The sequence below is a fragment of the Populus alba genome, chromosome 19 (assembly GCF_005239225.2).
Source record: "Populus alba chromosome 19, ASM523922v2, whole genome shotgun sequence".
Lineage (NCBI taxonomy): Eukaryota > Viridiplantae > Streptophyta > Magnoliopsida > Malpighiales > Salicaceae > Populus > Populus alba.
In genome coordinates, this window is record NC_133302.1 from 20,360,282 (window position 1) to 20,386,160 (window position 25,879).

Sequence of the window (25,879 nt, forward strand, 5' to 3'; positions counted from 1 at the left end):
GAATTCTTTGGGATCTAAAGAAAGGATTAAAAACGCAAATCAACTTATCTATTCTACTCATTTGCCATTTATCTACTGATCCTTAAAGTCAATCATTAGTTTCATTTTAGCGATTTGTATCAAAGAAATTTTGTACTGAATAAAAATTATTCAAATTGTGGAAATCTATTTAATATTTTTATTAAATTCAACCCACCAGGTTAATCTTGAAACATATTAATCCGATTTTTTATCCAATCCTAATTTAGAATTAAACTATGTAAAAATTACTTTGATATGACTCGGTCGACTTGGCCGATCAAAAAGCTTTCCAAACAACTAGTAACAAAAATCCAGTGATGAATTTGAAAAATAAAATTGATATAAAAAACTCTCTCGATTTAATTTTTTATCTAACTCAGGTTTAAAATTAAATTATGTAAAAGTTACCTAACGTGAAAATCAACTTGATTGATCCAAAAATAACATAACCGACAAATAAAAAAAAATATGAGGAAAAAAGAGATTAAATTGACATAAAAATACCTCTTAGACCTAAATCCTTACTTAACCCGAGTTTAAAATTAAATCGTGTAAAAATTACTTTGACATAATCCAATCGATTTGATGAGTCCAAAAACAACCTATGAATTTATTAAAAAAAGCCTAAGAATGAAATTGTGAAAAAAAGGGGCCAAATTGAAAATATATATAAAAAAAGAAATGAAAAGGCTAAAAATAGCTTCATTATTTATATAAACAGCGAAACTCCATAATAATCCTGAGATTTTTTGTATAGAAGTAATTGTATTGTTTTAAAGGATCACTGATATCCATCTTACGGAGAAGGAATTAGATGAATTGAGGCAGCAAGTTTTGTCATTCCAGCCAAAAATAAGCATTTTAAGAAAAACCTGGAGGCCACAGAAAAGAATATTAATTATTTATAGAAGTAAATTACTGCAACAAATGGGAGGAGGGGCAGAGCAAACCAATGCAATCTGTCAGACTCATGAAGCAACATGAAGACAGAACTTAGGAAGCGGCATGATGAGACGTATAATCAACTCCATGTGATGAGTTAGTGCTACTTGAATATGAATATCTTTTACTCTCAAATAATGCTAGAAAACTAGCAAAAAATAAATATTTTGCAACCTCTAAGTGGTGATCATAAGAGAATGGTGTAGTCGAGGGAGAATACTTGAAAGACAACAGATATGAATATAGTTTGTGTAATTTATCATGCAATGTGATTGAATCTTTATGTGCTTGTTTGAAAACAGTTAAATAAGCAATTCGAAGTCATAATTTCGATTCATGATACATATTGAACATAAAAAAAAACCTAATCTAGAGCATGTGGACAAGGCATTAGAATCTGAAACAAAGTAAAATATGTTTGCTTCAACATAAGCCAATCTACCCAGAGCCCCCCGAAAACTACTCATGAATATCCAAAATGAAGAGCAAGCAAGAAGTGCAGAGAGCTGAGTGAGCATGTCAAGAAAAGGTAGAGGGTGAATGAAGCAGAACAAAGAAAAGATAAACATATTATAATAGTGTAAAATAGACAACTTAATTGCTTGCTCATTGATAATTTTTCAATGCTTGACTTGCAATGAGTTTAGCCTTATAGATAGCTTCATTAAAGGGACAAACATCCAAAAATTAAAGATAGCAAATGAGATATGTTTACCAGCATGAGTTTCTACCATGTAAATGATGGTAAGACAAATGATGGGTATGCATCATATTTGGATGCAAGGGCCTGCACAGAAGATAAAGTTGCTTCTTCTCCAAAACTATTGACTCCAAGTTCAGTTGCATGAATCCCACCGGTTATAAATGCTGACCGGATCCCAACAGCATTTGCACCTTTGATATCATGGTGAAGAGAATCACCCACAGCTATAGAATCAAAAGCATCAACACCAGCCAATTCCATAGCAGATTTATAGATTATCTGCCAAAAAGTTGATACAGCAATCAGAGCAGCCAAAGGAAATGTATAACCAAGAAAAAAAAAACAGCAATGATATGATAAAGAAGGTGATAACAATAGCTTTGCCCTAAAGGAATACACTAATTATATAAAATATGAGCAAAATGTAGATTATTCCTGGACATCTCAAACTAAAAAGTCAAATGTCAGCGAGTGATTTTAATCGCTTAATCTGTATTTTGTATAGAATATTTAAAAATAAAGGAAATAGCAGTTCATAGAACAAAAATTAAAAATTCAATGCTAGTTTGCACTTGCAATTTGAGGCAAATACATTGTTGTCCATATCACCAAAGGACATGATAAGCATTTCCCAATTAAGAGTAAGAACTAGCAAGAATAATATGCAGTACCTTATCTGGCTTGCCCATCCATTTCACTTCACCACCAAGCTTCTCATACTTGGCAGCCAATGTACCTAACAAGATAGCACAACTTGTATCACAAGAGTTAACAAAATAAATCTCTCCTTATTTTTATTTTTTTTTAGTTTTTCTTGCAAGTTGATCTATATATAAGGGGTGAGAAAATGAGAAAGAAAGCAAAGAGTAGCTAACTCCTAAATTTATATTATTATTCAAGCAATAAATAGAGTAGTTGTTCATATTTTCTAGACAAATTGATCACAAATTATCAAAACAAAATGAAATTTTCGTCTTAAAATCATATGCCAGACAAAGTCAATCAACGGCAATTTGTTCATTTCATCATAGAACATTAGGTTTATGGCTAGGCATTTTGCTGCTTTATTTAGATAAATGAAGAAACTAACGAAAGGAAAGGAAAGGAGAGGAAATACACTATGAAAAAGAAAGGATCCCCCAAAAGTTATACCATGCTACTAGATTACCAAGAAACATCTTCAAGGGAATTTTAGTAGAAAAACCTATCTCATTTAATAAAGATTTCATACATGGCTTCTCTAATTTCACAAGGGCATTGGGATTTTTGGAAATAAACCAAACATTTAGGTTATTAGAAACTAAACAAAAAACAGAATTACATCTCCATTGAAATGAGACTTCCATGCTAAGCTCCCATTCACAGAGACAGACATTTCTGATTAAGAATGTATTCTGTAAACAGGAGGATAAGATGACTCAAAATCTTTACCAGGCATGACTCGCAAGTCTCTAGCTTCAACAGTTACAAAGTCTGGATTGGCTACTACCATAGGAATTTGTTTAGCAGCACAGCGCTCCAATACTTTCTCAAGCTCCTCAAGAGTCATTGGGCAAGAAGCACCAGAAGACAGCCCCAATGCTTCAGTGCCATGAGCCAAAACAAACTCAGCTTCTTCAACCTTGTCAACAACTTGTAAGCCTAAGCCCTGCAAGGAAAAAATGGGCATAAAAGCAGAGTATTAATTATGAGTCTGACTCTGAGTGTCTAAGGTCTTCTAACACTTGAATAATCAAGATTATCCACTGTAAGTCTGCTAATTAGATCCAATGGATCATTCATGGCTCTTGACACAATCACTTAGCACAACTAGAGCAAATGCAGTGATCAATAGATTATCTACTCAAAGATAGTTCAGGTTGAACAGAAATCTATTCCAAAATTCTGTTCAGAGCCAAAGAAAAGAAAAATTACAGATGGAGAAATTGGCTACAAAAAGAGTTGCAGAAGATCTTGTGATCACATAATGGGTGCTTCCTGGTTTGTTTAATCATGTCCAATGTCTTTGTTTACCTAGGAAGAGAGAGAAGGGAAGGAGCACAGCGGGGGCGGGGGAAAGGCAAACTAGAAGTGTAAATGAAAAAAAGAAACCAAAGAAACAGTGTAGAAAAGAATTCAACCAAACCACACACCTCAAGAGATATGGCACCTCTGCCCTTCCAAGTCATGTGAATGCAAGATTTTCCTAATGCTGCAAACCAATCATCATCTCTCCTATCAATTTCAACATATGAATCAGGAAATATACACGTTTTTACGTGCATTTAAAAGATGTATAAACCATAAACTATGGCATAACTAAGTCAAAAGGAAGAAGTTTGGCTTATAAAATGATTTAAAAAAAAAAAAACAAATCTTTTCAATATTAGAAATGCCATTGATACCTTCCCTAAATGGCAGAATTATCAATCACTTTGAAGGATGGATACTCGAGGAGGAGGGTAGAGATAAGTGTTCCCATCATTCTGTTTTTCAATCATTGAAAATGGATTCTTTTTCTCAAATTTTCACAAATAAGGATATTGCAGGGTTTCAAACCAATCAACACTTCTCTAATAGTATTAGACATAAAGTCCACTTCTTTTCAACAAAATTTGGTACCCTATATGTAAGGATATTAGTGAAAATACATGAAAATTCAGTACACAAAATTGATACCGTATAAACACAAAAAAGCAACAGTCTTTTCAATCACCAAAACAACACCAAACATTGAACATAATTCCTCAACTCCATAAAGCTGAATAACTAACCTCTGCAAATATTGATGTGTTAATTCTCCACTGGTAATGGCTCCGAGAAATAAAGAAGTATCAAATCCAAGACTCTTCATTTTCTCCATTGTTGTAGATGCACGCCGCGAAGAATTACTTATAATCACCATTTTAGCACCGGTAGTAGCTAGCTTTTGCACTGCCACCAATACATGAAATAGAAACCACTTCCAACATAAAATTTTATAACAACATCAGCAAAGTACAGATCCAGATGCCAAAACTAATGAATAAGCACATACATGTTGAAATTGCACCAGGATAAGGTTGTTTTCCATCATGAAGTACTCCAAATTGATCTAAAAACCATGCCTGTGGTACACATTACCAAACTAATAAGCAAAACGTCTACTTCATGTACAATGTAATCCAAAAACAATAAGAAAGACCAACTGGCCAAGTTCTAAACTTTATATAGAATTCAACGCAATTCAAGCAAACCCATTTGAACCCGGATCCTAAAAACTATTAAACTGTAAGATATAGTAGTATTTTGTGAAATTAACAAGAATTAAACTGAAATTAATCTTTGAAAGCATATACAAAATAAACACCAAAATTTGCATAATTGACACATCTACAGTCATGGTAAGTTTGGTTACCTTGAACTGATGGGTTTTAGCAATGTGTTGGAGGCCATTAAAGGTCTGGAAAAGATGTAGTTCAGAGGACTGTAGCATTATCTTTCTCTTCTTATTCTTCTTCTTCTATCTTTTGAAATTGAAGTCAAAATCTGTTTTCATTTTTATCTCTATGGAGGGACAGATAGTACTACTTTGGTTATTTTACTAGATAATTATAACTTAATCCATGTAGTTTATCAAAATCAATTATTTAGTCCCTGCGGTTTTAAAATTAATTAAATAATTCATTTGCCTTCTTCGACTTAATAAATCATCAAATTAACTCTTCGAGTTAGAGATTTAAAAATTGTGGCTCTTGAAAAGGTTACAAAACTCAAATTAATTCTTCTATGTATTGTACTAATGCTCTTTGCATAGAACACTGCTAGGGTCCAAGAAATGGAGCACAACTTTTTCATTAAATCAGCACATAATTTTCAAGAAAAAATAAAAATATAAAATATTTATCACAATCTATAGAACGATAAACAAATTGAATTTTTGAACTCATTTTATATGATTTTTTTTTGTTAGAAATTTGAAGTTTAATTGAAGAAAATATGAATCGATAGAAAGGCTGGTTATGAAGTTCACTGATAAGCTTCTAAAAAAAGACTTACCTGTGAGGAAATGGAGAAGAAAATACAAATGAGGTATATATAATTAAAAAAAAAAAGAATTATGTTTTTCTTAAATCCAAGTCAACATATCTTAAAATCCACGAAAAAAATAATGAATAATGCATGAAAGTGATGACTATTCATGGACTGTTCAATTACTTTTTTTTTTTTTTTGGATTTAAGATTTTTAATCTTGGATTTAAAGGGATTCCATGAAATCTTAATTCATCATATAGATAAAGGAAAACTCTTCAGAAATCAATGGATTACATTTCATGTGAATATATAAAACACTCCAAGCCATAATAGTGTCTAGAAAATTGAGTTAAATTTATGCTCAAAATCCAATCATTGAAAAAGTAGGATAAAAAAACAAATAATCCTAAATAATAGAAATTTTAACCAAATTTTAAATAACATATTTTTTCCATTAGTTTTTTTAAAAAAATATCAAGTTTTTGTCAAAATAACTGCATTTATTGGACAAAAAATGCTCTCCAAAATGGGTAAGGGATACAAAATGCATGTTTTAGAAATCCAAATTGAAAACTGTTTTCTTTTGACAACTTAATTTATATGTAATTTATAATCAAATATCTATGTTATTTCTAAATTTGGGTTAAATATGTTTAGAAAATCTTGACCATGATAATAAGATCCATTATATGTTAACTGTTTCTTTTTTACTCTCAACTTGAATCAAGAAATTAATTGGTCAAATCTTTGATCAACCAGTTAGATCCGTCCAATTTCATAACTTTATTTTAAACTAATGTTGTGAACTTGTTACACTATTTATCTTTATAATGTTAATCTAGTGCAGGAGTGAGGAGTTTTAACATAGTTTGATAATATATTTATGTTCACAGAAAAAAAAAGATGTTATTTTCCTGTATATTAAATTAGAATTTCAATAATATGTATTTATAGTGAACCTTAACCGTACAAGAGATATTACTGATTCCTAATAATACCTCTTTATTTGACTATATGAATATTACTCCTTGCCTTTCTCCCTCTCATCATCTGTTTTGGTTATGATGCAATAACAAAATGAATGACCCTTGTTCTGTTCTCACTTGCGCATTTTTTTCCCCTTCTTCTTTTCAAATTTCTTATAAAGCGCTATACGACATTATATACAATAATTTATCGTCGCCTTCCAACTGAAACATGCTAAACTCCTCCATAAAAGCTCAAATGTTAATTAGAGCACACATTTTCCTCTCGACTCAAAGAAAAATTGGTGGAGGATCGGACAAGAACAGAAGCGGGTGTTGTTTTTATTGATATTCAGATGGTTCGTTTATTGCCTTTCCTTTCTCTCTTAGTTTGGCTTCTGGCGGTGGAGGTGGTGGCCTTCTAGCTGCATTTGCATCCCAACCACCAATGTTCAAGCCCAGTGTCATTGGCCTGCAACAAGTAGGCATGAACCCCCATGAAATATAAAATGCTAAGCAATACAATATCGGTGTACATTTGGCTAAACGTATCAGCTAAGTCATATTTCTTCCATGTATTTAGAGAGACTTGCAAGTATGTCAGTAGTTTTTGCACCAAACTCGTCATATAGGAAACGTAGATTCATCTACGTTGTCAAAGGCTTAAATCAAGAGAAAGATGCCCACCTGCGATGAACAAGTTTGTTATCTGAAAATGGCTTGGAATCTCCATGGCCAGCAATTGTTCTTAGAAAGCCTAGAGATGGAAGAGAAGATCTTAGAACTGGCTGAAATTGGTGTTATTGTGGTCGCTGGTGTTAAGGTTAGTGAATGAGCCATGACTGTATCTCAAACTCGGAGGATTGCTCGAATTCAGGAGGAAAAAATGGAAAGAGAAAATTTATCAAGTCAATCATGTCAACAGTGCATGGCATGAAATTACAGGTCGATAGTATTTTGAGCTCTGGTTGTAATGGGAAGTGGAAATCCGTTAGGAAAATTGTAATGCTCCCAATTTTACATGAGCAATTGGCATCTGATTCCCAGTCAGGAATGATTCTTAACAATAGATTATTAATACTATCTTAAAACCTTGAATTTCAAAGTTACATTCCAGCGTAAATCCATATTCCAACAAGGGGAACCTCTTGTTCCTTCAAAATCTAAATTTTTTTATGAAGTTTTACAACATCAAAACCAATGATCACCAGCTTCATATCCACATTGCAATTATTTCAACAAACAAAAGTAAGCCGGCATTTAATCAAGCAAATTATAATTAGCCAAGTCAAATTTGAAATTGCATTCAATATCAAGTTAAAAAAAAATCACAATCTTGTAATCTAAGAAAATTATACTCAAGGAGACAAATGGAGCCATAAGCAAAAATAATCTGAAGGACATAACTAGGTTTCAAATAAAAACTCATAAGTAGCCTGTGTGCCACGGAAAACTGACATTAGAGCTCAGGCATCAATGTTTCACTCATCATCTTCATCATCAGCGGCTGAGTTGAGAGCATTCAATCGCTCAACCAACTTGGCTTTCCTTTCCTCATAGGTTAGCTTCTTCAAGTTGTACCTGTGATACACAGAAACAATTTGAAGGAAAATACTAAATATATAATTTCAAGTAGCTCCATGCAAAAATGGCATGAGAAGATGGACTTGCAACTTACAGGTAGATGGAAGTGGTGATTTACCATACAAACAAATAAGCTATCACAAAGATGTGTGGGGTGCGTGCAAAAAGTTATCAATTAAATAGCAACAAACCTCTTGTGCTCCTTGGGTGGCTGCTTCTCTGATTTCTTTGCGGTTGGATCAGCACGAATGGCAGCATGAACCTTCTTGTACAATGCCTCCATACCATCAGCATCAATTCCTCTCTTGAGGTACTCACTAAAGTGGGATTGGTATTTCTCAGGTTCATCCTCCATCAATGTCTGGGGTGAAGAAACACAATAAATATATGAACATTATAATAGACAATATACAAGCACATTTTTTTACAGATGCAATTAAAAACGTGGAAACAACAAAATATAACAGGTTGTGTTTATTAAAGCTAGCCACATTTACCCTCATGTATGCAGCAACGTGGCCTCCATAAATATATTTGCGGTGAACTTCAGCATCAAGCTGCTTATTGTCCTTTGCAAAGCCAGCAAACCTCTTGTCACTGTGGGGAATATCTAAACCACCATCTAAAGCTCCCTACAAAAGAAAACAGAACGAATTAGTTCAATGAAACACATCAAGGGCACCAATCTAACTATCACAATTCTCAAGCATAAATAATATGATAGGTGAATGGTGTTGTGCAGTCAGATGCTGAATATTGAAATTCAAAGATAATGCAACTAATGTAAACTAAAAAGAAAAAAAAGAACAAGATAATAAATATTTGTTTAATGGATAAAAAGAGGGCAAAAGTAAAACCACCAAACTGGTTTTATAGTGAAAATATCACTAGCAACTTCTAATGCATTTCAGATACAACCTGGCAATGACATCAATAATCCAAATATCATTGCATGATAACATTTACAAAATAATTGATTGAATTGCACGCATTGATGCTTTAACAAAAATTATACTACAATGAAGAATCATTTTATGACAAGCTTCCCAAGACAAACATAATGGAAAAGGATTTTGCAAAATTAATTGTCTTAATATACCTTAAGTGCACCAAACACACGGTTTCCAGTAGTGGTTCTAAGCAGACCAACATCAAGTAGGGCACGGAATGGCCTCCTGCTATCAGCTGGTTCAACAGAGAAATCCTCTCCAGTAGCCTGATATTCAAGTTCATAATCCAAAAACTGTGTAAGACAGCTAATTTTTTTGAGTTAAGTTGTATCATGAAGAGTTAAAATTGGTTGTCAGAGAAGGTGAATTCTTTATCCCCACAATATACCTCCACATTTCCTTCATATTCATCATCCATCTCAAGCATTTTCAATACACGACGAGCCAAGAGAAGTCCAGTGCAGTAAGCTGAACGTGATTCCAAATCAAACAAAAGGTTAGAATAACATATTAGGTAAGCTCATAGTTTCCAGACCCAAAGGATTACCTGCTGCATAGTTTGTAAGACCAGCTTCAAGCCCATATCGAGGAAGCTCATGACTATACGCAGAAGCAAGGACTATATCTCCAGAAATGCTTGCAGATGTTATTTGTGCAATAATATCCTTGTTGGTCTAAAATCACAACGTTAAGGTGCAAAGCATATAGAACACAATCTATAACAGTACATAAATTGTTTTTTAAATGCCCTAATGAGCAGGAGCAGTACCCTACACCCAAAGTACACACCAAAAGCAGTTGCACCTTGAATAACATCTCAAGACCTAATGATTCAATTCAAACACAAAAACATCAATTCAAGTCAACATTCATGCACAATCCATAGCCTTATTTAAAAGCAAATGCAGTAATACTAGTTATATTTCTACTGTTTTACAGCATATAGCAAATAAAGATCCCAAAAATTAGTGGCTAACAATGCTAACAAAAACGCAAAAAAAGAACAGAGTAACAAGAAATGAAAATGACAACACGTTAAAGAACAAACCAATCAAAAGGATACAAATCGGACAACGAATCGGTACTTAGGCGTATTGTACTTGTTCTTGTCCTGATTAATCAGGCGAATCCTAGCCCTGTAGTCAGTCTTCCCAGCTACAAGAAAAGAATTCTCATCCATTGATCAAAAAAGGAAAAATCACCAAAACTCATTGAGGAGAATGAACTTTATCAGCAGACAATACATCTAATTAACCAAAAAGGTAAAATCTTTACCTCGCCTTCTCTTAAACTTGACTTGATACCTCTTGAAGTATGCCCTGCTTTTCTGCGACTTGGCAAAGGCCTGTCAAGCAAACAACAGAGAAAAACATACATATTAGCACAAGCCTATTTCTAAAAATTCAACAAAACCCTAATCTCTACTTAATTTATAGCTTTAAACAGAAAAAAAAAATTGAAATTTCTATCGTAACCAAAGCTTTTTAAGACTAATAAAATGAAATCTAAAAAACAGTTCGTTTTTTTTTTTAAGAAGAAATGAAAGAACACATGTAATGTAGTTGAAAGCTAGGGTTTTGAGAGTCACCATTGTAGAAGCTTGATATGGGAGAGGGAGAGGCCAGACGGCTGGTAGGGTTTGAGAGAGAGGTGTGAGAGATATAATGGAACTTGTTATAAACCCTATTCCCTATTGGCTCTTCAGATGAACGGCTGAGATTAGATTTTTTGTAGCAGCGATGGTTTTGTTGACTTGTGACTGGATGGCGTTTTGGTCATTTCGGCCACCAGTTTAAGCATACAAAGCCCAATTCGTTATTTTAGGCTGAAGACCCAAAGTCCATGGAGTCAATTAAAGAACAAAATTTCTTGGATGAAATAGAACATTGAAATATATTTTTAATATATATTTTTTTTAATTAATCAAAGAGCTTGAATAAATCAATTATATTATTAAAAATGTAATCTAATCAATTAAATTTTAAAAAATTAATATTTTTATTTTTTCAAATAAAAACTTAATTCGCATTAAACTTTTTATCACGAATTTTTAATTTAATCCACTAATAAAAATAGAGTTTTTTTTTGTTTTATCAAGATATTTAAAGGTTATAGATTAATCTTGTTCGAAGTTTAATAGATTTCATATTATGCAACCAAAACTTCAAATATAAAATATAATAATGCTTTAACGCTAAATCAATATTTAAATATAAAAATTAGGGTTTAATAACTATAATAAATAGATTTCTATTATGCAACCAAAACTTCAACGTCTTCTTGAACCAGCCTGGAAAATCAAGTCCTCCTGTCATGATTTTAAATACACTTCTCTCAGTGGCATGACCTTGTAAACTATTTTGTTTCTGAATTTTTTTTCTTAACATGAAAGACATGAGGACATCTCCCCTTTTTCCCTAATATCTCCGTCACCTCATAAGAATCACTGTAACCGAGAGCCTGTAGTTTTCACGTTAAGTGCCTATCATGCTATAAGCGTAGATCGAGTGAAGAGAAATGCAGACACAGGGTTAGCTATGGCAACACAATAGGGACATTTTCAGGACTTCGTATTGTATCATGTGATCAGAATACACACTCTGCAGACATTTTTAACTGCCATCTATGTTAACATGTCTATGGAGGATAGAGATCCCAACCAAATGGGAAAAATTGAATTCTACAGAAACGAAGAATTGCTGTGTTCTTACAGAATTTATCAAGGCCTTTTGACAACTTCACAGTTGCTCCATTCAGAAGCCAACGCTTTTTAGAATCCTAGTCTATTTGGTAGGAGGAAATTACCAGAGGAAGATGTAAAACAACAGGGGTAGCAAAACGAAGGAAAAGTTCTTGGTCAAAAACAAGAACAGAGAAGAAGGGAAGCCAAAAATCCAATGGCCGCACTCTATTTCCTGTCTCGTAGAGTAGAAAGAACATGAAAAGAGAAGAAAAAAACCTAGAAGAAGATTTTTCAACTTGAAAGATATTGTGTGAGTTTCATAACTTGCATATCATTTACTTGTGATGCTAGGAATAAGCAGATAATTACCCATATCAAGTCTTTTCTCTTGAAACTCGGAGGACTTGATCCACCATTGGAACTTGGACTCATGATAGGAACTGGCTTGAGAAGGAAACCAGAAGGCCGAGAAGGCACCAAACCATGAATTGGATTTAATACACAACTAAATTGAGTACTTTATGAGCTGATTGAGAGAGATCTTGGCACCAAACCATGAATCTGATATTTTCATTCCAGAAATGTTTCCAACACAAGTTTTGAGGTAAAATAGAATGATAAGACACATGAGCAGATTTACATTCAATCTGTGCTGTTCTTTTCATGGATTGAAAATTATAATTACAAGTATTTTCTGGAAGTGCTTGATTTTCTTGTGCAAAATCGAAGCTTTTCACAATATACTTGTGAGTTGTGACAACTTGGCATCATTTCAGGAGGCTGAAGCAATTCTAGAAGATATCAGACCTTCTCCAGTGCAAACACTTGGGTATGGTGTGGTAAGAAATCAGATTGCTTTTTGTGATACTGCACTATGATTAGTCTATTTCAATCATTTCTGCTTTTTTGGATTTCTTTTCCCCAACTAAAGCCATCTTTTTTTTAAAAAGGATATCTAATATCTAGAGAGACGTGTTTATGGGATGGGAATGATCTTTTTATTTTGTAGCAAGGACATAAAATAATTACTACTCTTTGTTTTGAATGTATGCTTCTGTATGGTCTAGAGACATGCTTCCACAAAGATGTGTATATAATTAACTAGAATTACTCATGCTGTTTACATCATGTCTTTATTAATCATGATTGAGAAATATCTATTGCGTACCATGCAAATGTCCATTGCATCCTTTACTTACACTATATTTATGTTGTGGACTGTAGGGACTACGGACACCACTTATCTCCACATTGGTATGATATTGTCCACTTTGGACCTAAGCCCTCATGGATTTGCTCTTGGGCTATACCCCAAAAGGCCTCATACCAATGGAGATATTTGTCCATCTTTATATACCCTTGATCCTCCCCATTTCTAGCCAATGTGGGACTTTGGTTGCATACCCAACAATCCTCCCCTCAAACAAAGGACCACCGAGCCTCCCCTAAACGATCATTTATCCGTCCACTCTCTATCAACCATGATTCTTCATTCTCCACTTCACCATGTTGGGGTTAGGACACGTCCATGAAGCATCCGGAGAGCACTACCTGACTTGAGAGTTTGCTCTTTCTAGGTCAACTCCTCTTCACCGTGTTGGAGCCAGGACACGTCCGTGAAGCACCAGGAGCAGGTCAACTCCTCTTCACCGTGTTGGAGCCAGGACACGTCCGTGAAGCACCAGGAGCACACCGCCTATCCAATAGAGCTGATCCACGGATTACATCGTGATTTGATTGGGGGCCCACCACCTTTTGTTCGGCATTTCGAGGATTCATCCATCATGGCTAACTCCGGGGCAAGGCTCTGATACCCACTTGTAGGGATTACGGACACCACTTATCTCCACATTGGTATGATATTGTCCACTTTGGGCCTAAGCCCTCATGGATTTGCTCTTGGGCTATACCCCAAAAGGCCTCATGGCAATGGAGATATTTGTCCATCTTTATATACCCTTGATCCTCCCCATTTCTAGCCAATGTGGGACTTTGGTTGCATACCCAACATGGACAGGGTTTTGCTGCAGCATCATATGCATTGCTAGGTTTGTACACTTTCTTCCTCATGGACAGGCTCTCTATTACTTTTCAAGAACGACTCCCCAAAATGTTGTGGAGTTTGAAATACTTCAGCTGTATTATATAGAACCAATGATATAAATTCTGGTTTTCTTTATTTTTTTTTCTTTTTTGTTGCTTTCCTCACATTCTTCTTGCCAACCAAGCTTGAACTTTGTTTCAGAGTGGGAGAAGACCTTACAATTTATTGCCATCAGTAGCTCCAGTCAGGTACACTTTTATTTGTTATAGTTCCCTGGTTAATGTTCCTTTCACACGCATATAGATGTTGATTTCTAAGCTGATAATAATTAAAACAAACTCCACACATTCTGATATTGTGCTAGTACTCAGATCCTTTGATGTAATCCGTGAAAATAACATGTATCCTTTGATAATAGATCTCCTTTGTCTATTTTGCATTGCTAAATTTAGTTAAGTGAACATTGAGTTTCTCTAATTATTGGTTTCTCACACTCTGCCAGGCTATTGATCAGCGGGTTGCTTCTTACAATGACCCTGAAGATTTTAAGCAAGATGTGAGGTATAAAATAGTTTGCTTAGGCTAGTTTTGAGTTTATTTGAAAGAGTTATAAAATATACAATAATAAAATCTTGAATTTAAAGTTTTTATGTACTTACTGTTTTTCTTGAATAAATGCGCTAGATGGTTGTTATAGTTAGTTGAGGAATTAGTTGAATAACAGAAAGTTAGTTCGTTAGTCAGTTGCAAGGGAAGAACAATATTTACAGCTATCTTGAAAACCAAGTAATAATTGAAGATCAATTTGCAGTAATTACAGAACTCTCTCTCCCTTTCTATTTTCTTTTATATCTCGCAAAATTTTCTTTTGAACTTTTTGTCCGCCGGTATATTTTCATAAAAGTGCAGATACACCCCCCAGCTTTTCAACTCCAAAGGCCACCTTTTCACCTCCAAAGTCCGTTGACCTACCTCCACAAAAAGGTTGTCGAAATTAAATGTAACTTCATTGCCAGAATATTCACTTAAATAACTTCCAAAATAATGGCGCTGGTAGTGTAGAATCATGTGATATGAGTCACATGACACCGAGACATCTGTTGGAGTCTCGTCTAGCCCTAAATAAAAGCTGTTTACTTCATCGTTTTTACACTTAACATGACAATCTGCCCTACCAAAGGGAAGAGGGCCTAGAAAGACAAGGCAGAAAGCAATTCCCTTGAGCGGACGACAATTTGAGGGCAACTGTATGGTGACTGAAGATCCAATTCCTTTGTAACCGAACCATTCTGGAATTTCACTCCCCGGTAGAACCATATCAAATGTGCCATGTAGGAGCTCCTCTCCGGACTGTAACACAAAAGTCACATTTCAAAAATGTGATGAAGCAAGCAAGAAAGAGAGAAGAAATAAAGAAGGGGTTAAGAGGGATACCTGAATTTTCAAATGCATTGCCTCTATCAGTTGTTTCTGATCCAATTCGATGCAATTTCTAAAATCCAAGTTCAAGCCGATATTGATGGTTGATGTCGCGGTTTTTAGTAATCGACAGTCATGTGCTCTTAGACTCTTCAGCGAAGGGGGAAGTTCAGGTAGCTCTTTAATAGGCGTTCTACTCAAAGTCAGTTGTTCCAAAGATACCATATCTTTGATTGACAAGGGTAGCTCTTCAATGCCTGTTTCACCCAAGTCAAGATACTTCAACGTTTTGAGTCTTGTGAGAAACTGGATTGATGATGGCACCTCTTTAATAGCAGTTCCCTTTAGATTTAATATTGTTATATCCCCTGAAATCTCTGGAAACTTGGTGATCTTCTGGCAACCACTTAGAGAAAGACTAAACAAATTGCCAGTGACTGATTGTGGAACTTCTTTGATTGAAGTTTGTTCCAACTTTAAATGTGTCATATTTTGTGAAATCGTTGGACACGTGGTCACATTTAGGCACTGACTTATTTCAAGGTTTCTGAGAACCTTTGATTCAAGCATTGGAAAACTTCCAAGTTTATAGCAACCACTGAGATCAATTTCTTCCAGCTTGTAAAGACATTGAAGAGATGACGGAACCTCGATTAAGCTTGGACAGTCCGCTAGCATTAAGCTCTCTAAATTTTTGGCCTTTGATAGATCTGGCAATTCCGTCAAATTTGGAGAGCCAGATAGGATGATTGCTCTTAAATTTCCAACATCCTGTCAACAGAAAAGGCATAATTAGAAAGTTAGCACCTCCCACTTCATATTTCTGATCATAAATCTGTAGCCATTAAATCATACCTGTACTCCTGTCCAAAGTTTTTCAAGCTTGCTTTCGCATAGGTCAAGCTCGACAAGGTGTTCAGCACGAAAAGATGGCGGCAAGGATTTCGAAGGGAATCCATCCCATTGCAAATATCTCAGCTCATTAGGAAGATATTCGAGGCCAGTAGGAGGAAGGTGTATTTCACCAAATACTCGATAGAAAAGGAGAAATCTAAGACCATCCATCATTGCGAAGGCATCAGATTTCAAGTGTATCTCTCCCGAGAAATCGGACATGTTCAAAGATATGCCTTTAATTTTTCGAGTTCCCTGTTAAACAAGAATAAAGAATAAACAAACAATAATACAATCTACGCAAACACATCAACTTTTGAGCAAATACATGAACGACAGTTAATGGCTGTAGCTTTAACCTTATTTTCCTCCAATACTTGAACGACATCAGGAGGATGACATAACCAGCTACGTTCGCCAGGAAAATCAGATTCTGCACGAACAATGTTAAATGCCATTTCTTGTAGTAAATCATGCATTTCTAGCCTATGAAACTCGTCAGTAGTTATGAGACACTTATCAATGAGCGTGCTTATATCGAACTTCACAGACCGATCATATAAGCCATCTACTAACATTCTTGTTACAAAATCTGGCTCCAATCCTTTTAAGAAATGTGCTATGTCAAGAAATATGGATTTTTGTTCTGAATCCAACCCATCGTAACTAATTCTCAACGCGCTTTCGATTTGAGGGTGCTGAGCTAGTTTATTCAATGCACTGCGCCATTCTTCGATGCTTTTACCATAGAGAGAGGAACCCAAAACTTCAATAGCCAACGGATTGCCTTGTACATGCCCTACAATCTTTTTTATCAAGTGCATTTGATCAATTGTGGGGATGCAATTCTTCAAGGCTTTTGACCTAAAGAGTTGGATAGCTTCTTCATCGTTCAACCCCTCAACCTCGTATGTCTCATCAACTACATTATTAAGCACTTGCTTGTCCCTGCTTGTTATGAGAACTTTACTGCCCGGACCAAATGAACTGTTTCGTCCATCAAGCAAATCTCTCCATTCTTCCAAAGCCATTGAATTATGCACATCATCCAGAACAATAAAAACCTTTATACGACGAAGTCTATCCCTCACAAAAGAATCTCGAAAACTCAAGTAGCCCATAGTGTTCAGAGTTTCTTTGCCAAGTAGCCGTTTAAGAAATTTTCTTCGCAAATCAGATTGTTGCCTAAAGTTTTCAAAAAAGATTCCTTCAAATTGAGAACAAACCTTGCTGCACACAGCTTTAGCAATCGTTGTCTTACCGATACCACCCATTCCCCATATCCCTATAATGAGAACATCTGGAGAATTTATATTTAACAAAGACTCAACTTTGCTAACACGAACATCAATTCCAAATAGACCAGCCGTAGTGTGACATGACTCGATAGATCCGGAGGAAGACATGGCATGCAATTTTTTCAAAACATCTCCAACGATTTTCTCAATAAATTCAGACTCCGGCCTGACAAATTAACAAGAGGAACACACATAATTGTTAGTCAAAATGGACCGGACAAGAAGAAACATATAAACATACTCACTCCTTAGTAGCTACATTTATACATAGTAGACACGTACGAGTAATTTAGCATCATTATTGGCAATGGATAGTGCTGATGTAACACATGAATCGATGATAACATTGAGTTGAGTGATATGTAAAAATACATGACATTCTTCAGTGATATGCATGTAACACATGAATCGATGATAACATTGAGTTCAGTGATATATAACACATGTAAAAACTGGAAACTACATGTAATCGGTGTTTATCTAATAAAATCAATTAAATGCAAATGCATATGATGTTTTCTCATGTCATCCTTTTCACCTCAAACAAATAGAATATTATTTAACGACAAAAGAAAACATTGTCTGTCCTTGTAAAATTTACAGTAAGGATCAAAAAAATATTTTTAAAAAATATATTATTTTTTATATAAATACATCAAAATAATCTTAAAAGACTTAAAAAAATATTTAAAATAAAAAGAATAATTAAAAAATATATATATTTTGAAACAAAAAAACAAACAACCACTTAATATCAATACAAGCCTTAATATTTATACAAGCGTTCCCCTACAAATAATTTTTTTTCAAAATTATTTTTAATATAAACATATTAAAATAATTTAAAAATACTAAAAAAATTAATTTAAAATAAAAGCAATTTAATTTTTTTACAAAACATTTTAAAACACAAAACAAACAACCACTTAATATCTATACAAACATTTTTATATTAAATAATAATTTTTTATTTTTTAAAAATATTTTTTAATATACACACAAATAATATAAAAACACTAAAATAAAATAAAGTTTTTTAAAAAAACAATTTTAAAACACAAAACAACCAACCACGTAATATCTATCCAAGTGCTCCGCTACAACGTTTACAAAATCAAATAAAATAAATATGAATTCACAGAGCTCATCATTCTCAATAATTTTAAATTAAATTTCAAATCCTCAACAAATGAACGAATATTTTCTCATGGGATATATTTCAAGAGGTTACCCAGAAATCCCTAAGCCCCATCCAGATAGATTGGCTGCATCCGTCAAAGCGTCTCTGAAGCTCTGCACTTCTTCCAACGTCAGAGCTTTATTCCTTACAAGTCTAGCAAATGCATCCCCAAAGCTTCCTGTTTGATGTCTTACATGGGTTGGATCCACCTTGTAGAATACCGGAATAACTATCTGTCCATTGTTTTTTCTACACTCAAAAATCTTTACAAGCTCCTCCAAGCACCATTTGGAAGATGCATAGTTTTCAGAAAAAACAATCAAAGAAAGCTTGGCCTCTTCAATTGTTCTCAGAAGTGATGCCGAGATCTCATCTCCTCTCACAAGCTGATTATCTACGAAAGTTAGGATTTGTTCCCGTTTCAAAGCAGCATGGAGGTGGCTGGTAAAACCAACACGAGTGTCTTCTCCCCTGAAACTAAGGAAGACATCATATTTAATTCCTTGTGGCTGGGCGGTGGTTAAGGTGGAAGGAGAAGATGGTGATGGAGATATATGACGGTTTCGTATGATGAATCTCCAGATATAAGCAAACACTTCGAAGAAATAAGAGTAATTAGACTCTGGTGGTAAGGTAGGCATGGAGGGAGAGAGCGGAAGTAACTCAAGGAAAAAAGATGAGGCTGATTTTGAATCAGTAGCTTAGGCTTTACGTGTTTAAGACCCTGCCTTAGGCATATGTATAATTTATAATAATCAAATCCAAGAATTTTCTTAGAAGATTACAAGATTGCACATTGTTGATTTCCTGGAAATTCCCCAGTTACAAAGTGATGTGATAGGAAAAGGCATTTATACGTTGTTTTGTTTTTATGGTATTCCCAGTGTTTTTATAAATTTTAATTTTTTTTAAAATTAATTTTTTATTATTATTTTAATTTACTGATATAAAAATAATTTTTAAAAATCTATATATATATATATATATATATATATATATATATATATATTCTTGTTCATCACATGACAGTTGTGATAACCAATGAAGTGTTGATTTATTAGTTAAGAAACGGTTATATTTCTATAAGAATGAAAACATAAATTTAATTTTTAAAAAATATACTTATCAAAATAAACAACTACAAACCTAACTAGTCTAACCTTTAAAAAATGTGAAGATATCAGAATAAAAACAAAAAATATCACAGCTGTGATAGATACCTTTCTTAATATTTCAAATGTATTAGCCATTCACTTGGCGGAGTAGCAGATCTTTAACTTTTTTATTATATATTTTTTAAAAACACTAAACACTTCTGTGTGTCCCACATCGATCATTCTTTAGTCTATTAATTTTTAATTCAAATTCTGTTATAATTTTCCAGGAAATTACGAATTTCTTGTCTTTGTTCTTTAAGGAACGGTCGCTTGACTCGCTTTTGATAATGGTCATATCAAAATCTGTCCGAGCACTTTTTAGAAATATACTGTGTTTTATAAAAAATATAATTTTTTATTTAAATTTAATGTTTTTAAATTTTTTTAATATACTAAATTTAAAAATAATTTTTTAAAAAATAAAAAAAAAATTTAATACATTATAATTTCCCTAGCAGCCCAAGGGAGCTGCCATGCACATAAAAGGAAAGGCGCTTTTATCTTTGCTTGTAACAATGTTTTTATATATTTTGATTTTTTATATTTTTTATTTAAAATTATTATTTTTTAGTTTATTCTAGTTTGTTTTAATATGTCGGTGTCAAAAAGAATTCTTTAAAAATAAAAAATTACATTATCTTAATATATTATTAAATAAAATACACTTTAAAAAATAATTATTACTAGTAAACATTTTCTATATCTTCCGTCCAAGTATTTGCTCTACTGAGGAATTTTTTTGCTTTCATGTTATATTATAATAGTTATGATGATTTAATTGAAAAAAAACTTGTTAGAGAGCTTGTTTGATATTATACTAGTGATTAATTTTTAAATTATTTTTTTATTAGAAATACATTAAAAATACCCTCTATTATCTTTAATTTAGTATATTAAAAATATAAAAATATAAAAAATTAATTAAAAATAAAAAAATCAAATCCATGTATTTTCTCAGACGTTAGAGAGGGTGCACATCTACTTGGAAATTTCCTGTGGACAGAAAGGCTTAATGTCTTGTTATTTGTTTTTTCTTTTTGTGATTTGGTAGGAAGAGCATCGAGTCTTCGATACAAGTGTTTGCACGAACTAGGACTTTGTTGACTTCCAATTATATTATAGTGATTGTAATGATTTCATTGGGAAAAACTTGTTACTCTGCCCCAATAATAGGAATTTTTTAAAAAAACTAATTGATACAGTTAGAGAAATATATAATATGGTTTAATTTTATTTAAAAAAGAACATAGTTTTTAAAACAACTGCTATTTAAACTACGATTTTAATATAAAAGCGATTCAAAATCATAATCGTGGTTCTGTTTACTGCTTTTGGCAATATAATTGGCATGCAGCCATGTAATTATAATTACTTCTTCTTTTTACATGCTTTCTTCCACCTCATTACACACAATCTATCCAAATAAATCGGCAGATGCCTTTTCCTTTTTCCTTTTATATATATTTATTTAATGTGAAGAAGAAGAAGAAAAAGAAGTCGTCTTGAAGGAGAGAGGAAGGGACGGAGGATGGGGCCAATCCTCTTCTTCATACTGGCGGGGACGACGACTTGACCTTAAGTGCGCTTCCTGGCGAGTGCTTGGGCAACGTGTTCGGGAAGCTGAGTTTGGAAATTACGTGTTTCTCTTCAACAGTGCTATGACTGTTGATAACGACAACTGGTGATTTTGGGCCTGCTTTGGCAACTTGATAGAATGTTTTTGACCCTCACCATTTTCATGATGTTAGCTTGCATCTTATTTTACGCCTCCATCCAACCTTATGCGGAAAAACGAAAGAGGAAAGAAATACTCAATGATTTCATGAAAACCTGAAAATAAACACAATAAGCCTTCAAATTCCAGGTCTTTAAAATTAAGGGGAAAAAAAAAATCTTCATATGAACTGAGCAAATGAAAATAATAAGAGAATAAGTTGAAACCAACAACTCGAAGGTGTTTGCCATCTCTTGGAGTATGGCTATCAGCAACAACAATTCTGTAAAATGCTCTGTTTTTGCATCCCAGCCTAGCTAAACGAATCTTCACCGCCATTTTCTTAGGCTGATCTTCTTCACCGCCATTTTCTCTATTAAAATAAATATCTTAGTATTGTGCTGTGACTGATTTTATGAGCTTTTTTATTATCATATAGAACCAATGATATAAATTCATGTTTTCTATATTTTTTTCTTTTCCTTTTCGTTGCTTTCCTCACATTCTTCTTGCCAACCAAGCTTGAACTTGGTTTCGATAAAATAATTATATTTTTTTTAAAAAAATAAATAAAACTAATGTCCAAGCTTTTTTATTTTTATTTTATTTTCATGAAGGTTTTTAGTTATAATCAAAGTGAATTAGGGACAATTGAGGGCATGTTTGAGATTGTGGTATCGGTTGCGGTTTTAAAGTGGTTTTCACTTTAAAATGTATGAAAATGATATTTTTTAAAAAATTATTTTTGAGATTAGCACATCAAAACAATCTGAAGACATAAAAAAAATTATTTTTGAGATTAGCACACCAAAATAGGGCCTGCATCTAAATAGCATTCGTGTTTTTTGGACGGTGCATGCAACATCTCTCAGCAGATAAACACCGCTTTCTACAATTGTATTAAAGCATCACGACGTCATCTTTCTGGAGGTCAGACACGTGTGCATGGCGGCGTAATGGTTTGGCTCCAACAATTTTTTTTCTTTCCTCTCTCTTTCATCTCTTCTAGTCTCGAGTTTCATGTTAGCTAGGAGTGTGGAAAAAAACCTAAAAACCGATTAGAAAAAAAAATCAGTTCGGTTCGGTTTCGATTTTAAATGGCTAAAACTAAATAAACCAAACCAAACCGGTTCAAATAAAAATAAAAAATCAATACTATAAATAGCTTCCAAACTCATCTACAGTTCTACATTTCAATCTCTTCTTCTAACCTAGCAAACCTAGTGGCCGACCCCCTCACTCCCTCTTGATCAAATCTTCATCTCTTCTCTATTCTCTCCCATCTACGTGTTCGGGAAGCTGAGTTTGGAAATTACGTGTTTCTCGTCATCATGACTGTTGACGAGAAGAAGAAGAAGAAGAAACAGTAAAATAATTATTTTTTTTTATCATTTAACTAGTTATTAAATTTTTTTATAAGATTCATTTATCATTGTGATTGTTGTAATTATCAAAGACAAATAATTTTTAAACATTTTAGAAGTACAAAAAAAAATTTAAATATTCTTAAAATAAAGTTCTTAAAACTAATATCCATGAATGTTTTGGTCTTTTTAACATTTTCATAACAAATAAAAAATAAAAGTTCTTAACTATATTACTCTTGAAAAAAATAAAATAAAAATAAAATAAAGAAGAAGTTCTTAAAACTTTATTTTTTTTTAATTTTTCCAGGTTGAACCGAGTTAACCCATGAAACTCGGGACTCGGCCCTTGGTCGGGTTTTTAATATCAGCACATCAACTTGATATAAAATAATAATTTAAAATTAAAAAATTAAAAAAAATTCAACTTGATAGAATGTTTTTACCCCTACCATTTTTCGAGCTTGCATATCATTTTTGGCCTCCATCCAACCTTAAGCAGAAAAACGAAAGCGGAAAGAAATGCTCTTTCTTAAAACCTTGATCCAGTGACCTTAGTTTGGATTAGATTTAAATTCAATCAGATGAAGATTAACCCTATTCATGAAAATTTAAGATTTAAATTATTAATCAGATGAAAAATTAAATTATTCTAGTGTTAGTGTAGGGTTTAAGTAATAGATTGCCACTAAACTAAGCTACTTAGATAAGCTCAAAACAATTGAACTCTTATTCATGAAAATTTAAATTATTTCTTTGTCAACGAAGAGGGCTGGACAACTTGCTATGTCTTTTAATTAAAATTAAAATTAAAAAAAAAACTAAAAATTATTCGTAATTATAAGAGACAAAATAACTCTTAAACATATTAGAAGTACAAAAAAATAATTTAAATATTCTTAAAACTAATATCCATGAGTGTTTTGGTCTTTTTAACATTTTCATAACAGAAATAACTATATTACTCTAGAAAAAAATAAAAAAAATAATAAAAATAAAGAAGAAGTTGTCTTGAGTAGGGACCGGGGATGGGCCAATCATCTTTTTAATGGTCGGGCAATAATAGCCATTTGGATGGGGACGACGACTTGACCTCGACTCTTCCAGGCAAGTGCTTGGGCAGTGTGTTTGGGAACCTAAGTTGCCTTGACATTACGCAATTATGTATTTCTTGTCTTAACGGTGGCTTTCGATAATTATTGGTCATAATGATTAGAGACAAATTAATTTTTAACCGTTTTAGAAGCACTGAGGAATGTTTCAAATATTCTTTAAAGTAAAATTTTAAAAACTAGGATTCATGGGTGTTTCGGTAAAATAATTAAAGTAAACTTTTTAGTTCTAATCAATGTGAATTAGAGACATTTGCATCTTACAAGCATCCATGTTTCTTTAGACAACACATGTGACATTTCTCCGCAAACACGTGTGCATGACCGGGGATGGGCCAATCCTCTTCTTCATGCCCCTGCAATAATTGCTATATTGAAGGGACGATGACTTAAACTAAATATGTATTTAGAAGAATAGTTGTGATTTTTTTTAATTGTTGTTATTTTAAAATAAATTAAAATAATATTTTTTTATTTTTTATTTTTTTTAAGATTATCACATCAAAATAATCTAAAACATAGAAAAAATATTAATTTTTAATAAAAAAATTTAATTTTTTAAAAAATATAGCTTTAATCACGTTGCAGACGGTGTAGGCCTTTTCTTTTTTCCTTTTTTATCGGCAGATGTCTTTTCTTTTTTAGATGCCTTTTGCCTTTTCCTTTATATATATAAAGGAAAAAGAAAACACGTAATTTCAAGGAAGATATAAGGTCAAGTCGTCGTCCCCACCCATCCATATGGCTATTATTGCCCAAGCAATAATGTCTTGTGGACAGAAAGGATTCAAATATTCTTTGAAGTAAAATTTTAAAAACTAGGATTCATGGGTGTTTCGGTAAAATAATTGAAGTAAAATTTTTAATTATAATCAAAGTGAATTAGAGACATTTGCATCTTAAAAGCATCCATGTTTTTTTAGACAGCACATGTGACTTTTCTCCGCAGACAGTGGCGGAGCCACATAGGTACAAAAGGGGGCAATTGCCCCCTTAATTATTTTTTAATATTTTTATATTAAAATATTAATATAATAATATAGTGAATGGTTCATAAAAAAATTGTTATTACAGCTCATTTCCTTCCTTTCTTTTTCTTACCCTAATTATACAAATTTCTCTTTTTGATTTCCCTGCCTCTCTCTTGTATATATATCCAGCTCGTTCCTTAACTCTATCTAATATACAAATTTTTCTTCAAGTACAGTTAAGTAATTAACTTATTTTACTTTTTGTTTTTATATTTTAGATAAATTTTCAACATCTTTTTTATTTGTTTTATTGTCTAATTATAATTTTTTGTTAATTAATTATTAAAAATATTAAAATTTATGATAATTGAAAAGTTTTGATATGAATATATTTAAATATGTTAATTTAATCAATTAAATATTTTTTTATTATAAAAAAATAAATTAATATTCATACAAAACCATTATTCTTGGCATCTCTTCACTTGATTTGTTTATAATTAAAATATCAAGTAGAAAACATGTTTTCCAAGCATTATTTCTCTTACACAAATATTAAACATTATTCCTCAATTAAATGTCTATAAATGATTAAGTATAATTTAATCAATATACTTATTATATATATATATATATATATATAAGTTTTATGAAACGGTTTTAAAATATAAAAAATAAAAAAGAACAATTATAATATAATTTTTTGTTATTTTAAAGTATTTTTAAATTAATTTTATTTGATATGAATTACTATATATATTTTGAATTAATTTCTAATATATATCTATAATATAATATTTGTTAGTAATTTGTCCCCTCATCTAAAAACTTCTAGCTCCGCCACTGTCCGCAGACCAACACCACTTTTTACGACTGTATTAAAGC

At 32.7% G+C, this 25,879-nt stretch overlaps 3 protein-coding genes and 1 long non-coding RNA gene across 9 annotated transcripts in view; 1 reads left to right on the top strand and 3 right to left on the bottom strand.

Annotated features, from left to right (window-relative positions):
- Positions 1-703: 703 nt before the first annotated feature.
- LOC118030104 (uncharacterized) lies at positions 704-5,201 on the bottom strand. Of its 4 annotated transcripts, none has more exons than XM_035034102.2 (8): positions 5,043-5,201; positions 4,683-4,752; positions 4,420-4,579; positions 3,799-3,880; positions 3,098-3,314; positions 2,338-2,402; positions 1,679-1,945; positions 704-893 (listed from the first exon to the last, which is right to left on the bottom strand). In XM_035034102.2, the coding sequence occupies exons 1-7, from the start codon at positions 5,118-5,120 to the stop codon at positions 1,691-1,693; spliced, it is 927 nt and encodes a 308-aa protein (XP_034889993.1). In that variant the 5' UTR covers positions 5,121-5,201; the 3' UTR covers positions 704-893; positions 1,679-1,690. The 4 variants fall into 4 exon arrangements, with proteins under 4 accessions (XP_034889993.1, XP_073262851.1, XP_034889992.1 ...); XM_073406750.1 differs by lacking the exon at positions 704-893 and adding an exon at positions 1,271-1,469; XM_035034101.2 differs by lacking the exon at positions 704-893 and having other exon boundaries at positions 1,505-1,945.
- Positions 5,202-7,883: 2,682 nt separating this feature from the next.
- Positions 7,884-25,879, bottom strand: part of LOC118030114 (large ribosomal subunit protein uL18) — a 91,645-nt gene continuing 73,649 nt past the window's right edge. For 2 of the 3 annotated variants that reach the window (XM_035034111.2, XM_035034109.2), the window contains exons 2-9: positions 10,434-10,503; positions 10,222-10,313; positions 9,706-9,832; positions 9,547-9,626; positions 9,308-9,424; positions 8,706-8,840; positions 8,400-8,569; positions 7,884-8,205 (exon numbers count right to left, since the gene is read on the bottom strand). In XM_035034111.2, the coding sequence (XP_034890002.1) occupies positions 8,106-8,205; positions 8,400-8,569; positions 8,706-8,840; positions 9,308-9,424; positions 9,547-9,626; positions 9,706-9,832; positions 10,222-10,313; positions 10,434-10,503 (891 nt within the window). In that variant the 3' untranslated portion in view covers positions 7,884-8,105. Of the gene's footprint in view, positions 8,206-8,399; positions 8,570-8,705; positions 8,841-9,307; positions 9,425-9,546; positions 9,627-9,705; positions 9,833-10,221; positions 10,314-10,433; positions 10,504-10,746; positions 10,828-25,879 lie in introns of those variants that run through there. The other variant, XM_035034110.2, reaches the window with a different exon arrangement.
- LOC140955108 (uncharacterized) lies at positions 12,545-14,133 on the top strand. The gene is made up of 3 exons (XR_012168834.1): positions 12,545-12,680; positions 13,859-13,889; positions 14,087-14,133. It is a non-coding gene; the product is annotated as an uncharacterized lncRNA (long non-coding RNA).
- Positions 14,650-19,428, bottom strand: LOC118030107 (disease resistance protein RML1A-like). The gene is made up of 5 exons (XM_035034104.2): positions 18,728-19,428; positions 16,558-17,662; positions 16,160-16,453; positions 15,320-16,075; positions 14,650-15,235 (listed from the first exon to the last, which is right to left on the bottom strand). The coding sequence occupies exons 1-5, from the start codon at positions 19,315-19,317 to the stop codon at positions 14,732-14,734; spliced, it is 3,249 nt and encodes a 1,082-aa protein (XP_034889995.1). The 5' UTR covers positions 19,318-19,428; the 3' UTR covers positions 14,650-14,731.

What these genes read in the sequence shown, in the direction of transcription:
- LOC118030107 (XM_035034104.2), bottom strand. Translation starts at nt 19,317, where the DNA reads ATGCCTACCTTACCACCAGAGTCTAATTACTCTTATTTCTTCGAAGTG. An exon ending in AAGTATTGGAGGAAAATAAG is followed by an intron (nt 16,454 to 16,557) that starts GTTAAAGCTACA and finishes CTTGTTTAACAG; the next exon opens with GGAACTCGAAAAATTAAAGG. An exon ending in CAATGCATTTGAAAATTCAG is followed by an intron (nt 15,236 to 15,319) that starts GTATCCCTCTTA and finishes TTTGTGTTACAG; the next exon opens with TCCGGAGAGGAGCTCCTACA.
- LOC118030104 (XM_035034102.2), bottom strand. Translation starts at nt 5,120, where the DNA reads ATGCTACAGTCCTCTGAACTACATCTTTTCCAGACCTTTAATGGCCTC. An exon ending in ACACATCAATATTTGCAGAG is followed by an intron (nt 3,881 to 4,419) that starts GTTAGTTATTCA and finishes TGAAATTGATAG; the next exon opens with GAGAGATGATGATTGGTTTG. An exon ending in GGATGGGCAAGCCAGATAAG is followed by an intron (nt 1,946 to 2,337) that starts GTACTGCATATT and finishes ACTTTTTGGCAG; the next exon opens with ATAATCTATAAATCTGCTAT.